The sequence below is a fragment of the Borostomias antarcticus genome (assembly GCF_949987555.1).
Source record: "Borostomias antarcticus genome assembly, chromosome: 4".
Classification (NCBI taxonomy): domain Eukaryota; kingdom Metazoa; phylum Chordata; class Actinopteri; order Stomiiformes; family Stomiidae; genus Borostomias; species Borostomias antarcticus.
In genome coordinates this window covers 34,605,939-34,622,434 of record NC_140237.1, presented here as the reverse complement: position 1 = coordinate 34,622,434, position 16,496 = coordinate 34,605,939, and the positions used below count along the sequence as shown (strand labels likewise).

The window sequence follows — 16,496 nt, the reverse complement described above, 5'->3', positions numbered from 1 at the left end:
TGCTCCTGTGTATGAGGGCGCGCGTGTGTGTGTGAGAGAGAGAGAGAGAGAGAGTACTGGACTACGTGTTGTTTACGTAAAGCTCAGGACGGCCTGTCTAATTACAGGGTATAGAGGACGGGGATTAAGATGACAGTATTCAGACGCAGACCTGCCCGGCCGGTAAGGGGAGGAGACCAGGCGCTGCTTCCGCATTCACACTCCTCTGGTCCCGGCACCCACCAGGGGCATGGCAAGGCTGGCGCAGCCGGGGGGGTGCGGCGTCTGGGTGTATTCACTATACTCTTGTGTGTGTGTGTGTATTCAGTATGCTCTCTCTGTGCGAGTGTGTGTGTATTCTATATACTGTGTGTGTGTACTGTGTGCATATTCTATTTACTGTGTGTGTGTGTATGTGTGTGAGTGACCGTGCGTGTGTGTGTGAGTGTGTGTGCACATATTCTATATACTGTGTGTGTGTGTGTGTGTGTGTGTGTCCGCCTTGTAACCAACACCCTGGAGGCGCCGGATGGTTATAATAGCTCCTTGGTGCCAACTGCAAGTGTTGTCTCCTGCTGGGAAAAGCATCACATAACTGCAGGTCTCTGCCCCCTCTGTGCTGTGTGTGTGTGTATTATAATACACTTTCAGATGTGTGAAAAAGCAGGTACACGCAAGTATAGAAGTGTGTTTGTGAAGGTGTGTGTGTGATTATATTGTTCAAACCTACCTTCCTCTCTATAGATCACAGATAACCAGGATTCAGTGGTTTTGAGGCTTCTCTCCTGTGTCGTTATTCTGCATCTGTCATGTGTTTTATGTGCTGCAACAAGGGGATTTCCCCACTGGGGATTATTAACTTCCACCCCAGTGCAGAGAGAGACAGTGCAGAGAGAGACAGTGCAGAGAGAGACAGCGCAGAGAGAGACAGTGCAGAGAGAGACAGTGCAGAGAGAGACAGTGCAGAGAGAGACAGTGCAGAGAGAGACAGTGCAGAGAGAGACAGCGCAGAGAGAGACAGCGCAGAGAGAGACAGCGCAGAGAGAGACAGTGCAGAGAGAGACAGCGCAGAGAGAGACAGTGCAGAGAGACACAGTGCAGAGAGAGACAGCGCAGAGAGAGACAGCGCAGAGAGAGACAGGGCAGAGAGACAGTGCAGAGAGAGACAGCGCAGAGAGACAGTGCAGAGAGAGACAGCGCAGAGAGAGACAGTGCAGAGAGAGACAGTGCAGAGAGAGACAGTGCAGAGAGAGACAGTGCAGAGAGAGACAGTGCAGAGAGAGACAGTGCAGAGAGAGACAGTGCAGAGAGAGACAGTGCAGAGAGAGACAGTGCAGAGAGAGACAGTGCAGAGAGACAGTGCAGAGAGAGACAGTGCGGAGAGACAGTGCGGAGAGAGACAGCGCGGAGAGAGACAGCGCGGAGAGAGACAGCGCAGAGAGAGACAGTGCAGAGAGAGACAGTGCAGAGAGAGACAGTGCAGAGAGAGACAGTGCAGAGAGAGACAGTGCGGAGAGAGACAGCGCAGAGAGAGACAGTGCAGAGAGAGACAGTGCAGAGAGAGACAGTGCAGAGAGAGACAGCGCAGAGAGAGACAGTGCAGAGAGAGACAGTGCAGAGAGAGACAGTGCAGAGAGAGACAGCGCAGAGAGAGACAGTGCAGAGAGAGACAGCGCAGAGAGAGACAGTGCAGAGAGAGACAGTGCAGAGAGAGAGTGCAGAGAGAGACAGTGCAGAGAGAGAGTGCAGAGAGAGACAGTGCAGAGAGAGACAGTGCAGAGAGAGACAGCGCAGAGAGAGACAGCGCAGAGAGAGACAGTGCAGAGAGAGACAGCGCAGAGAGAGACAGCGCAGAGAGAGACAGTGCAGAGAGAGACAGTGCAGAGAGAGACAGCGCAGAGAGAGACAGCGCAGAGAGAGACAGTGCAGAGAGAGACAGTGCAGAGAGAGACAGTGCAGAGAGAGACAGCGCAGAGAGAGACAGTGCAGAGAGAGACAGTGCAGAGAGACAGTGCAGAGAGAGACGGTGCAGAGAGAGACAGTGCAGAGAGAGACAGTGCAGAGAGAGACAGTGCAGAGGGAGACAGTGCAGAGAGAGACAGAGCAGAGAGAGACAGCGCAGAGAGAGACAGTGCAGAGAGAGACAGTGCAGAGAGAGACAGTGCAGAGAGAGACAGTGCAGAGAGAGACAGTGCAGAGAGAGACAGTGCAGAGAGAGACAGTGCAGAGAGAGACAGTGCAGAGAGAGACAGCGCAGAGAGAGACAGTGCAGAGAGAGACAGTGCAGAGAGAGACAGTGCAGAGAGAGACAGTGCAGAGAGAGACAGTGCAGAGAGAGACAGTGCAGAGAGAGACAGTGCAGAGAGAGACAGTGCAGAGAGAGACAGTGCAGAGAGAGATAGTGCAGAGAGAGACAGCGCAGAGAGAGACAGCGCAGAGAGAGACAGTGCAGAGAGAGACAGTGCAGAGAGAGACAGTGCAGGGCGAGAGGTAATTTTTTCCGTGGTGTTTGTGTATTTATTTAGTCGTTTATTGTTGTTGTTTTTTTTAGCAGGATCACGCAAAACCTAGCAGACCTATTTTCATGGAACTCAGTGGAGGGGTGTACTATGGGCCAACTTAGAACCCGTTAAATGACGGAGCGGATCCGAATCACAGGGCCGGATCCACAAACTAAAATAAAACTTTGGGTGCTAGAGACACGGGGTATGGATTGAGGGGTGCTGGGGGAGGGGGCTGGGGGCGCCCCCCCCCTCCCCCTGAAGGGGGTGCCACACAGCCACCCAAACACGGCCACCCATTCACCTCCATTCACTTTTTGGACTTAGGCTCAGGAGCGAAACATTTCCTGCATTCATTGTCAATAGGGGGGATTGAATCAGCCATATCTCAGCGTAGGAAGATCATAGATTATGCTCTTAGTCATCATTTAGAAAGGAGATGCACTTGTGAGTTTGGGTAAGTAGTAATACACTGACTACCTATGTTAAATGCAATTATTGTAAGTCGCTTTAGATAGAAGCATCTGTTAAATGACTGTGATGAAAGGTCATAGAGACAGGGGGTTTGGACTGGCGTAAAGCTCTCGACCGTACGAATGCAGCGATACCAAACATGTCCTGCTCGCACACATGGAACCACCAAATGCATTTCGGAGGACTGCGCTCTCCAAGCGCCATTTCTAGTTAAAGTATTAATTCTGTCCGTCTGTCTGTCTGCATAGACACAGAGTGGTCGATACATCCAGGTGTTCCTATTTCTGTTCACACCTTGGACTCTATGGTCCTGGCGTGCCATTGGCTAGCTTACCTGCCCCCCCTCCCCGCCTATTGGCCAGTTATCTAACTCACTTGGGGAGCGTGTTGGGGGGGCAGCTCATCCTCCCAGTGGGACTGAATAGTGTTGGAGGGCAGTGAGTTCAGTGAGTTCAAAGTTCCCCTCCAGGCTAAAATGCAGTTTAGACCCATTCCCAGAAGGAGAAGGGAAAAACAGCAAAGTGCGGTATTATGTTCACAGTGTGACACATTACATTACAGTTGCCATGTCTCGCCTATGATGTTATTAGCCTCTAGACAAACATACTCCAGGAGCTTGCTCGATCGCCTCGTTGAGAGGGGTCAGGGAAGAATTTTTACAGCTCACTTATTTGGCCCCTGGGTGATTACTTTTTTTTTTGCTTCCCTCTGGGTATGAAATGCGCTATACAAATAAAGCTTTGATTGATTGATTGAGTCATTTAGCAGACGCTTTTATCCAAAGCGACTAACAATAATTGCATTTAACGTAGGAAGAGCCAATTTACTACTACTTGCCAGAACTCACAAGTGCATCTTCTCTCTAAAACAAGTGGCTAAGAGCATAATCTAGTGCTGAAGGCAAAGTGCAAGAACAGCAATCTAAAATACAATAGGTGCTTAAGAGGGAGGATCGTTGTAGTACTTCTTGAAGAGATTAGTTTTGAGCCTGCGACGAAAGATGGGCAGCGACTCTGCTGTCCTGACGTCAGTGGGCAGTTCGTTCCACCACTGCGGGGCCAGGACAGAGGAGAGCCATGACCGTCTTGATCAACTGCAGGGGCCTCGGAGTGACGGGGCAACCAGGTGCCCGGGGTAGCAGAGTGTAGCGGTCGGGAGGGGGTGGAGGGTTTGACCATGGCCTGGAGGTAGGAGGGGGCTGTTCCTTTCATTGCCCTGTAGGCTAGTGCCAGAGTTTTAAACTGGATGCGAGCCGCTACAGGGAGCCAGTGTAGGGAACGGAGAAGGGAAGTTGTGTGGGAGAATTTGGAGTGGTTGAACACCAGGCAAGCAGCAGCTTTCTGGACAAGTTCCAGGGGTTTAATGGCTGACGCCGGGGCCCCAGCAAGTTGCAGTAGTCCAGGCGGAAGATGACCAGGGCCTGGATGAGCACCTGCGCTGTTTCATCAGTGAGGAAAGGGTGAATCCTTCTGATGTTGTAGAGCATGAATCTGCAGGAGCGTGTGAAGGGATGTGACATGTGCAGAGAACGACAGTTGGTCTACCGCATGAAATGCTACTGACAGGTCTAGGAGTATCAGGACAGAAGAGAGAGAGAGAGAGAGAGAGAGAGAGAGAGAGAGAGTTCTCACGGCATGGAGTGACAAGGAGGGCGGTCTCTGTCGAGTGGCCAGCCTTGAACCCGGACTGGTGGGGATCTAGGACGTCGTTCTGGTGGAGGTACGAAGACAGTTGGTTAAAGATAGCACGTTCAAGTGTTTTAGATAGAAAGGATGGAAGGGAAACCAGTCTGTAGTTTTTGACATCAGAGGGGTGGAGAGATGGTTTCTTCAGTAGGGGGGGGGGGGGTGACTCTTCCAGTCTTGAAAGCGGAGGGAAAGCATCCTGAAACAAGAGATGCGTTGATGAGGTGGGTTAGGAAGGGAAGGAGTTCGGGTGCAACAGACTGAAGGAGAGGTGAGGGAACAGGGTCTAGGGAGCACGTGGTGGGGCGGTTAGATGTAACAAGGTTGAGGACCTCGTTGGGGGAGAGGGGAGACAAGTGGGATAAAGTGGGATGTGGAGAGGAGGGGGGGGGGGGCGGAGAGGGAAGAGAGGGTGGGGTGGGGAGGTTGTATAGCAGATTAACACCCTCTCTCACTTAGAACTAACTTCTATTTCTGTCTCAAGTCAATGAGGGCGCATGTGTGCGTGTGTGTGTGTGTGTGTGTGTGCGTGTGGGCCGCTCTTCCCAAAGGAAACATTATTCCACAGTGACATGCATGATGCACGCACAGAAAATAACATGACATGTCTTCACCCCTCCCCCACAAAAGATCGGCCTGTAAACTGAGTACGGACGTTTTTGTCATCATTGTTCTCTAGCTGGTCACAAAATTAGACCTGCTACAGTTTCTCAGTCTCTGGGCTGGTCTGCGTGCATGATAACAATACATTCCCAGTACATACCAGCAGTGGAAAACAGCCATGGGGGGACGGTGTGTGTGTGTGTGTGTGTGTGTGTGTGTGTGTGTGTGCATCGGGACGGGGGGACGGGGTTCAATATGAATTGCCTGGGCGGGGTGTGGCTGTCCGTAGGGACTGGGCGGACGGGTGGGCAACAGTGAATAAGCAGGAAGAGGCTGCAGAGCCGGAGACCGCCGCCCGCCTCACCTCACCCTGCCCCGAGCTACCCAGCAGGCCGTAGGGCCCCCCGCGGCCGCCCTATCGGCTCCATCTCGGCCCCTCGCGCTTCGCTGACCAATCCCCACTCTGCTGTTCCCCCTCAATTATCCTCCGGTCTGTTTGTCTAAGGGACTATTCTTAGAGCTGCACACAGCGTCCTGTCTGTGCAGACAGACGGAAAGGCAGACAGGCAGAGAAACATACACTAGGTCTGGGGGTCAATGTGGCTGGTGGAGATGTGTGTGTAATAGGAGTGTGTCTGTGTGTGTGTGTGTGTGTGCGCGCGTGATTCCTACGGTTGAGTCCCAAAAGCCTTTCCATGATCCCTTACGGCTTTTCCCCCCTCACTTCCTTAGCCAAGCCCATTGGAGGATCCAAAGCTCCTCCCCTGAGATCTTCTCCTCCAATAGGTTTTGAGGAGGAGGCGAGGAGAGAGGAGAGAGAGAGAGGACGTTTGAGGAGAGTTTAGAGATGCGTCCTCGTATCTTACCGGTGCAGTACTCCTTCCCACCGTGCTGGGGAACGCTGATCTGCCGGTAGACCACCGCCTTCGCCGCCAGGATGTTCTCGTCGTGGCGGTAATGCGAGGCCGCCGTCCGCTCGTTCGGCGTGCTGCGGGGCCGCGCCCTCTGGCTGCCGTGGCGGTCGGTGCCGTCGATCTGCGAGAAGACTGCGGCCTTGTCGAACAGCGCCAGGTTCCCCTCGAAGTCGAAGTCCGTGTCCAGGCCCTCGTCCACGCCGTCGCCGAAGCACTCGTCGTCCCTCAGCCTCATCTGCCCGGCTCCTCCTCCTCCCCCTCCGTTCCCGTTCTTGGCACCATTCTTCTTGGGCGTGGCCTGGGCGGGGCCTCTGTGGCTGGACGAGCCCTGAGGGGCTGCTGGGGTCAGAGAGTTGAGAGGGTGATTATTGAACTGTTCAGGCCCTGGCTGATAACCTGACGCACCAGATGGTTTGCTTCGCATAACCATCTGGGAACTATCCTTTGGAAACTGTTTGGAAAAGGGCGGGCACTTTATACAAATACTTGGCAGGTGATTGGATGAACCATCTGTCTATCACCGTCTGCCACTTGCTATAACTTCAACCGCTCTTCGCTGTTGTCGTCACACCTAAACCCGCCCGGCGCAGCTGTTTGCATTTCCTCTTAGAACGCTGATTGGCTAGGTCGTTTTCCGATCTGGCACAAACAGATCTCTATGGAGAGTATCCAGACTGATTTGCGAGAGAAACAGAATGTGAGCTCACAAGATCAGGATGGTCTCACGACTGGTCTATCAACCTTTTGGACCCTAACCTCACATCTCATCTGAGTCAGCAGTCCAAAACAGTTCCTGGGAACGAGATACTGTTCCTGTCATCCTGACACAAGTGTGGATCAGTGTGGGGTGGAGAATAGGGCGTAGATAAGGGAGGCAGACAATCCAGAGCGGACACCCTATGCTCTCAAGGGGACCAGGGGTAGATTAAGCAGTCACACTGTCAAAACTCACTATTATGCACTTTGACCATATCAGATTATCATTGTGTTTGCATTGAGCTCTACAACAAAGACAGGACATCACCTTGAGTGACAGGATCCTCATCTTCTCTCTCTTCACGCAGGCTAATAAGATTAAAACGCATCATTCATTAACACACGCAAGGAGCCAAAACAAGAAACATTTGTACACTCAAGCTTGTTTATAGTGCCTTTCTAAACAACGTTTACATACATCCTCCGCGGAACGAGAAAAAACAAAAAGAACTAAGATGAGAAGAAGAGAAAACTGGAAAAACCTGGTGTTGAACCGGAACATCGGCGAGCTCTCACGCTAGCGCAGAGAGAGCGAGAGGCACGGTCACACGCCAGTATCACCGTGACAGGCAGCTAGGTGCTTTGGGCTCTCACGCATACACACAGACACACACACACACACATGTGCACACACTGGCTTTGCCACAATGGCGCCAGGAACCCATCACGCTGGTCTGGGATCTGCCACTAAAGGACAATGCCTGTGGACTTCGGTCTCATTGGAGTGTAAGATCTGACTACAGATCTGAAAATTAGATCCGTAGCCTAACAATCAAGACATAGTACCACATTCATTAATCTGCTTATACGTGAGGGTGTTTGAGGACAAGAAAATATCATCACATCGAGACCAACTGCCGCTCTGATCAATACCAACAAAGTGCTAAGAGATATGCAGTTAATCAGATGTGAATCTGTTGTCATTTGCACTGTCCTGTCTAGTCCTTACACCCTGTCTAATGTTGTCTAACCATGTTATGCACCAACTAACTGACCAGAAAAAATCATAGTTCCTGTAAAAACCTACCAATAAAACCGATTCTGATGCCTGAATACACAAGGCACAACTCCGAGAGAAACAGACAACAGCAGCCAAGAGTTTAAAGCAGCTACGAGGGGTTTTTCAGTTTGTTTTGATTTTAGCGGCACCTGTGGACAAAAGAGGTTCCGTTTTCCTGGAAAGATGACCACATTCCCCATGAGCACCACCGCTTCCTGTCGTAACGATCTCTTGCCTAGCCCAGCATTCGTTTTGGAAGCCAGCAAAAAGACGCAACTTGTCAGGATAACTAACGATGAGGTAAATAAATCGTTTGGTCATCTCTGTTCAACCCGACCAGCCGAGCAGATATCTATAGAATACTCGCGGATGGCCGCAATTGCTAATTTAGGTAATGTAGAGGCATCAGAATTAAAATGAGAGTGTTTTATAACAAGTCAAAAAGTCCTCATAGTTGCAGGCCTAGATAAGAGAGGGCCATTAGGTTGAGACAATGAACTTACAGTAGGACCCCACTCATCCGAACTTCAGAGATCCGAACCTCCCGGTCTACCGGACAGGCTTAAAATAATTTTCTTTTGTTTTTAGCCTGCTATCTGGTTACTGGTGGGATTTTCATTACAGCACTGTATCCTACTGTGAATAAAAACAGAACTGTATGTAGACCTACATGTTGCCTGTAGGTTGTAGCCTACTGTCACGTTTCATTTCTTTGTTACTTTAATGTCGAGCGCAAAACGCAAACGAGTCTGCTGCGCGAGAGCTGCATTCCTTGGTAGCCAGAAAGCGCGTCAGCAACCTGAAGCAGAGGAGCATCGAGTCATTTTTCATTCCCAGTTAATGGACTTAAGGAACACAGACGTGTTGTGGGCATGTAGATTAGCCTACTAGACCTACTGTATTTGTTAAATAATAGCCTACAGCCTAGGCCACGTTAGCCTACATCGGTTGTTTTAGAGACTTTCTTTTAGGCTACAATAACCTAAGACACGACAACTTGTCTGTCATTTCATTTATTTATTTATTGATTATCATTTGCTCTAATTGTTCTAATGTTGGGTTGTTTTTAGGCTATACCATTTTGTTCTGTGAATACAGTAGCCTATCGATGCAGCGTGGGCCTCATTTGAGAATAAAGTACTGTACTTGATCAAAGCACGCACTCAAGTGGAAATTGTTTATTTTATTAAAGGCTACTGTAGGTCTATTATAGGCTAGGCTATATGAGTTGAGTTGGCTATTTGATTGCAATTCTGATGCATTTTCACAAGTAATTAAGGGTATTTATCGGTCTATGAGTCTATATGAAACAAGTATACCACTTATTGAATTTGGAGCATTTTGGGCGGCTGTAGCTCAGTTGGTAGAGCGGGTCGTTCAGTGATCGAAGGGTCAGTGGTTCGAATCCCAGCTCCGACTGTCCACATGTCTAAGTGTCCTTGAGCAAGACACCTAACCCCAAATTGCTCCCAATGAGCAGGTTAGCACCTTGCATGGCAGCTACTGCCATTGGTGTGTGAATGTGTGTGTGAATGGGTGAATGAGAGGCCATTGTAAAGTGCTTTGAGGGCCGCTAAGGTGGAAAAGCGCTATATAAGTGCAGTCCATTTACCATTTAAACATAAGTTTCAGTCATCCGGACATTTCAGAGATACGAACGACCTTCGGTCCCGTTGGGTTCGGATAAGTGGGGTCCTACTGTACAAGACAAAGATATTTCAGTCAAACTTGGGCGGCAATTTAGTGACTAGTCTCCTGCTTAATCAAGCCCAATGAAAACCAATCATTCAGGTTTGTGAACTACTTTTTTTCCATTTGTGATATTGACAACATGTAATTGAGCCGTTTTTGGCACATAAGACACACACATAAGACACAGCGCACTGATGTTCACCTTGACCAGAGCAAGAGAACAATAAATCAGTTCAGATGAACGGAGGAGGTGGAGTGACAGTCTGTTTCTGCCGTGACTGGCGGCTTGCGTGACTCGTTGCTGTGGCTACAGGAGGGGGGGGGGGGGGGACGTGTTTGTGTGTGTGAGCTGAGGTAACGGAGGAAAATATCGCCAAGGAGCCCTGACATCTCCGTCCAATCAGGAGACAGGAAGGGAGTGGTGGAGCTGGATACGCGTAGCAGGGGGGCACTGGGGGCTGGGGGGGGGGGGGCAGGACTGCACATGACTTCACTTCCAGTTTAACTGATATGATTAGCCTACTCTGGTATGTGTGCTACTGAACAGGGGGACACTTTCAAGGGGCACAAGCAGAGTTGTTTTCCCGAGTTACCCTTTAAACAGGCTCTGTCTGCGTCTGAAGAATTTGACCCGGGGTTTTCCCGGAACCTCGGTATCGTATTGATAGTCCATTCCAACATTCCCAATTCAACTCTCCCAGAAAGATTAATGTCAGATAATTTGAGAACACTGTGGGTAGCCCGTGATCTTGCATAAGCGAGGAACCGGACCCCACCCACCTCCCTCCCTCCCTCACGAGTGGCCCGGGGCCCGGGCTGGAGCGCATGGCATCGCGTGTGAGAGGGTCGCTCCTGCCCGCTGCCACTCAGCACTTTGGCCCCCTGCAATTTGTGCATTAGCTCTTTGGCCACGGGCCAGAGAATGGGAGGTTAAAATAAAGAGTCAAAGGTAAACAGTGTTTCCACAATTGATATGGCCGGGCCTTCCGAGCGCACTGGGACAACACCGCTTCCTGTGTGGGGGGGGGCTGGTTTCCTGTGTCGGCCAGGAGAGAGGGAGGGAGAGGAACGGAGAGAGGGAGAGCAGTGGGGCACTGAGGCACGTAAGCCAGGCCTTGCATAACCTCCTCACCCGCCAGGGTGGGGGGGGTGGGGGGGGGTGGAGGGGGTGTTTATTGATCTTAGTCACACATGTATTGTAAAGAGGAACTTTGGTACAGGCCTTTAGCACGCTATGGGAATCTTGGGGGAAGTCACAGCTAACAGCGCCCTGGCAGCCTTCATGCTCTGCCTTGTTAACAGTATCTGGTGATCCTGCAGAGGAAAAGGACCACAGTCTCCACCAGCCTGGAATAAACCAGACAGATGATACGCTAAGTGGGTTCAAGCGCTGCTAGGCTCTGACAATAATGGTTTGTTAGTTGAGCTGAAAATGATACGGGGCATATCATCTGATGGTGCATGTGAAGACAGCCATTCTCTCTCGTCACTGTCGAACACTCACATTTTGGTCTGTCAACAGAGACATCAGAGGAGGAGTGTTGAAACGTAGGCAGTGCAGATGCCATAATGACTGGTCAAAATTTAGCAGGTTAGTTGAGGCAAAATATAACGTAGAGGAAATCGCAAGTCATCGGTCCCACTTCTGCAATTTCATTCAAGCAGTAATAGTTCAGAGTTCCCTCAGAGTTCAGACTCCCGCCTCAATTGTACATGTCTGTATAGAGATGAACGCTGTATTCAGATACTGCTGGATGAGAACAGTCAGGCCATGTCTAGATGAACAGTCCTCTATGTCTCGTCTTGGCCCGGCTTTTAGTGACAGTTGACAAATGTGCAGGGAGGGAAGTTGCATGTGACACTGATGTACAGTATGTAATTTCACATTTCCTCCTGTCATTGTACACGGAAAAAGACAAACAATGGGAACTTTCAGCTCTGTAATCACAAAAATAGGTGTCCGTGACAGTGCTGGTTTAAACCTTGCATAAACATGTCACAATGGAGATCAAGTCCCAGTTTGTAGGGTGAGAATGTGTCGAGCGTGAGCTGCTGCCTAAATAACTGTTAAGGGTTGGAATCAAGTTCAGCAAGTCAACAAATTAATGTTTATAAAGAGGTTGAGACATAACACGTTATAGCTTGATCACTCTGCCACTCATCCCATAAACAAGGTGCTGGTGCCATGATACTTGTCATTTGTAAGGGATTGTAAATCAGAAATGTTGCTCGCAACAGGCATGGGAATAGGCATTTAGAAAAACTATATGGAACCCAAGAATAGATATATAAAACCTCTCCCCAGAAGAATTGTCTAATAAAAAATTCCCAGTATCTAGGCCTTGTACAGTAACTATCATGGGTTGAAGCACACACAGAGATTGATTATGTTCTACTTGGTATAAATTAAAAGTTTAGTTGAATTTGTGCTTGCTAGTAGGTACCTTTATCTGTGTGTGAACTATTTCTGTCATCAGATTTTAAGATTATAATTTTTTTGTTGTACCTTAAAATGTGTTTGTCCACAAAAGGCTATGATAACTTAAAGTGCAAGCTGAGATGCTGAGAGGTTTTGTATTACAGGGAACAGGCAGAGCCATGTCAACCAGGTTTTGACGGTGCTCGTGACACCATCTTGGGACGTCCTATATTAACATCCAACACACAGACTACAGCAATCTTATTCTAGTGCTGTTCACAGCTACCTCTATAATCTCAGTATAAATCATTATCTGCATTGGTGATGATGATGATGATGATGGTATGATGCACGACACCATGTGACAGTAAATTTAGCCTGTGAGAGACGGTGACACAGATACAGTAGTTCATCCAATCGCCTGCCTGTATTTTCTGAAAGTGCCTGTTCTTTTCCAAACTGTTTCCAACGGAGCTTTCTCAGATGGTTGTGTGAAATAAACCACCTGGGGCGTTGTTAGAATCATAATCTTTTTTTGTTTACAATTCAGAAAAATGTGTTCTGTTTTTATTTATATTGTGGGCGGCTGTAGCTCAGTTGGTAGAGCGGGTCGTTCAGTGATCGAAGGGTCAGTGGTTCGAATCCCAGCTCCGGCTGTCTACATGTCGAAGTGTCCTTGAGCAAGACACCTAACCCCAAATTGCTCCCAATGAGCAGGTTAGCACCTTGCATGGCAGCTACCGCCATTGGTGTGTGAATGTGTGTGTGAATGGGTGAATGAGAGGCCATTGTAAAGCGCTTTGAGTGCCGCTAAGGTGGAAAAGCGCTATATAAGTGCAGTCCATTTACCATTTATTTATTTTTTATCATGAGAAACATTTCCACACCTATGATTTTTTTGGGGGGGTGTGCGATTTGTTTTCCTATGTGGACAATAGTTTTGGCATCAATTTGATCCCATAGTTCTTATTCCTTACCCAACACAAAACCAAGCCAGGTTCAGATACAACAGTCAGGATTCAGGAATAGAAGGAAGTTTTAGAATGTGTCTCATCCATTACTGAATCTTGAAAACCTTGACACAGGCAGCATACAAAACAATGAGAGTATGTTCTGAAACTGCTGCAGACCGTGCCTGCTGTTGTATCAGAGCCTTACTTTTGGAAAATCATTGAAATGTAATTCAATGCAATGTATTGCTTCATAAATGTTCTTAGCCGGTAGACAAACATACTCCTGGAGCTTGCTCCATCGCCTTGTTGAGAGGGGTCAGGGAAGAATTTTTACAGCTCACTTATCTGGCCCCCGGGTGATTACTGTTTTTTTGCTTCCCTCTGGAATATGTAGGGAGTGGGTCGTATGCCCACCTCCCTTGTTCTCTGTAAAGCGCATTGTGTTGCCTCTGGGTATGAAATGCGCTATACAAATAAAGCTTTGATTGATTGATTGATTGATTGAGGAAATTTTTTTTGGGCCCCATTTTGGCTCAATGGTCTGAGTATGGTGACACTTTTCAGTCTTCCGTTTGATTCCTGCTATGAACAATCACAGTATCGCCAAATATAAAAGTCTCAAACTGGATTTGTTGAGTGGCTCACCTTTGCGTGTGAGGATGGTGATGGGAGCAATGGTAGAATGGCTGCTGGTGACAAGACAGCTGTCCTTGCTGGTGTGACCACCGCCGTGGCCTGAGTAGGTGGAGGCGGGGTCAGTCTGACCCCCCTGGACAACATTTGTCCTGCTGACGCTTCCTAAGTCCAGAAACTTCAGCTCTTTGATGTCCATCACACTGCCGGGCCGGGCAGAGTAAACAGGCAGAGATGTACTTATTACTAACTGAGGGTGTATAGCTAGTGATACCCATACAGGTCATATCTTGACATTATGCTATTTGCATTACACATGATGTGTATTTGAGCTTATCATAAAAATGTAAAGTGCATCAACCTCGGCCACCTTACCTGAAGGTGACCTCAGGCACTGGACACCTGACCCCGTTGTGGAAGGGCTGTCTCAGAGAGATGGTCTGGCTGGCCTGGTCCACGGAGGACACTTCCCCCTGGTACACTCCCAGGATCGGTCCACAGTTGATCGATACCAGGCTGCCTGACCAGTCCGCAGCCATGGTTCCCTCTGGATCTCTCTGGTTCCCTCTGGATCTCTCTGGTTCCCTCTGGATCTCTCTGGTTCCCCCTGGATCTCTCTGGTTCCCTCTGGGTCTCTCTGGTTCCCCCTGGATCTCTCTGGTTCCCTCTGGATCTCCCTGGTTCCCTCTGGATCTCTCTGGTTCCCTCTGGATCTCCCTGGTTCCCTCTGGATCTCTCTGGTTCCCCCTGGATCTCTCTGGTTCCCTCTGGATCTCTCTGGTTCCCTCTGGATCTCTCTGGTTCCCTCTGGATCTCTCTGGTTCCCTCTGGATCTCTCTGGTTCCCTCTGGGTCTCTCTGGTTCCCTCTGGGTCTCTCTGGTTCCCCCTGGGTCTCTCTGGTTCCCTCTGGATCTCTCTGGTTCCCCCTGGATCTCTCTGGTTCCCTCTGGATCTCTCTGACCGACACATAGAACAAATGGTGCAGTTAGCAAACGTGACCATACTTTTATTGCTAGCTCATGTTAGCTAAGATCACTTAGCCAGCTGGTGAGTGAGTCAATTCCTATAAAGACCCACATTAGGCCACTTTTTGGCGATGTTCTTGATTTTAGAGACGTCTAACTAGCTAGACACAAACAAACAGCAGTCACTGTTAGCCTAGTTAGCTTGTAGCTAACGTTACCTAGTGCTAGCTACCAAGCTAACGCTAGCCTAGCTGTGAGAGTCACCCTTACAAACCCCTTGTGGCACAAATTGTTAGCTAGCTACTTGTATGGTTATGTCCTAGACTTAATTACAGTTAAAGTATTTGAGGTGAGAACGTAAAAGGTTACCTGTGAGTTGTTTGTAGGAGGCAGGTGTCAAAGATAAACTACTTGTTGTTCGCGAAGAATCAAAACACTTCCTGGTTTTTGACGTCACGTCCGTAAGTACTCTTTCTGGACGCTGGTTGGAGGATGCAGGTCCATCATGGTGAGACAGGTCCATCATGGGGAGACAGGTCCATCATGGTGAGACAGGTCCATCATGGGGAGACAGGTCCATCATGGTGAGACAGGTCCATCATGGGGAGACAGGTCCATCATGGGGAGACAGGTCCATCATGGTGAGACAGGTCCATCATGGTGAGACAGGTCCGTCATGGTGAGACAGGTCCATCATGGGGAGACAGGTCCATCATGGTGAGACAGGTCCATCATGGTGAGACAGGTCACGACAGTTTGTAAACAAACACAACGTGTAGGTGTGGCTATCATATAAGGCTCTGTTGTTTTTGCTGCTGGGAATGTCAGGGGCCTCATTTATCATTGTGGATACACCCTTTTTCATTTACACCTGATTTTTGTACTTGCTTTTCTCTGCAAATAATGTGATGTATCATGACAAAACTCGATGGGAAATATTGTGTATATATCTCACAATATTTACCATTGAGTGTTGTCATGATACATCACATTATTTGCAGAGAAAAGCAAGTGCAAAAATCAGGTGTAAATGAAAAAGGGTGTATCCACAATGATAAATGAGGCCCCTGGATTGTAATAATGTGTCGGTCCTCCCTGAAGGCTGTGCATCCCAATTTCACCCCACATAAGTGCATGGTCATGTGAGTATTCATGTTCTGTGCAATCTTGTGCTATTCCCTATAATAAATACAGAGGAAGAAGAGTCATATTTGGTTTCTTTTTTGTTTTATTTCTGCAAATTCATACCAAAACAATACACTGTAGCCTATACAGTTGAACTGAAATTGAGCTGAAGTTTTACAAAAGTCCTTCGTAACATTATAAAATGTTAATTAATTACACAAGAGGAACGAATACAAACATGTTTACATATTCAAGGACACAATTTAAGTCTTTTGATATCCTGATAAATCTGTCACCACAATATATACAAATAATAGGCACATAACATTGACTACCCATAGGCTATACATAGGCTTAGATATATACAGTCACATTTTGGGATACAAATGTAGCTTCAGGGTCTTATATCCACCTGACACTGATGTTCTAAGTGGAATAAAAGAAATATTTAGCTTAGTGGTATCAGTGGTATCTGTTAAACTCTGCCTGGGCTCTATGGCCACCTGAATGAGCATAAGAGAGGAGGCACTTTATGAAGAAAAATGGCAGGAGCCATGAACGTAGCCTCTAAATCAACACTATCCCAGCATGGCACAGACAGTTACAATATGTGGGGGTTTGGGATGTGTTTTATGTCTGCTAGTGAGTGGGATAGGATTGAGTGTCCTCAAAGGGATGTTATGCATAAGATGTGACCAAGGCAATTATACGTGAGGACACAAAGCCAGCTAAACAGCTAGTCCCTCCCGGTATCACAAATAACCCTCCGGAGCTGAAACCTGCTGATATCCATATC

The 16,496-nt window shown here is 48.4% G+C and overlaps 2 protein-coding genes across 2 annotated transcripts in view; both read right to left on the bottom strand.

The window, feature by feature from the left end:
- Positions 1–14,243, bottom strand: part of LOC311307748 (enhancer of mRNA-decapping protein 3-like) — a 32,608-nt gene extending 18,365 nt beyond the window's left edge. Inside the window, exons 1-3 of the mRNA XM_084436611.1 lie at positions 13,985–14,243; positions 13,622–13,812; positions 6,109–6,495 (exon numbers count right to left, since the gene is read on the bottom strand). Coding sequence (XP_084292737.1) covers positions 6,109–6,495; positions 13,622–13,812; positions 13,985–14,148 — 742 coding nt within the window. The 5' untranslated portion in view covers positions 14,149–14,243. The remainder of the gene's footprint in view (positions 1–6,108; positions 6,496–13,621; positions 13,813–13,984) is intronic.
- Positions 14,244–15,792: 1,549 nt separating this feature from the next.
- Positions 15,793–16,496, bottom strand: part of cyp1a (cytochrome P450, family 1, subfamily A) — a 3,722-nt gene continuing 3,018 nt past the window's right edge. Inside the window, exon 7 of the mRNA XM_084437155.1 lies at positions 15,793–16,496. This exon is cut by the window's right edge and continues 576 nt beyond it. The gene's annotated coding sequence lies outside the window, so the exon portion shown is untranslated.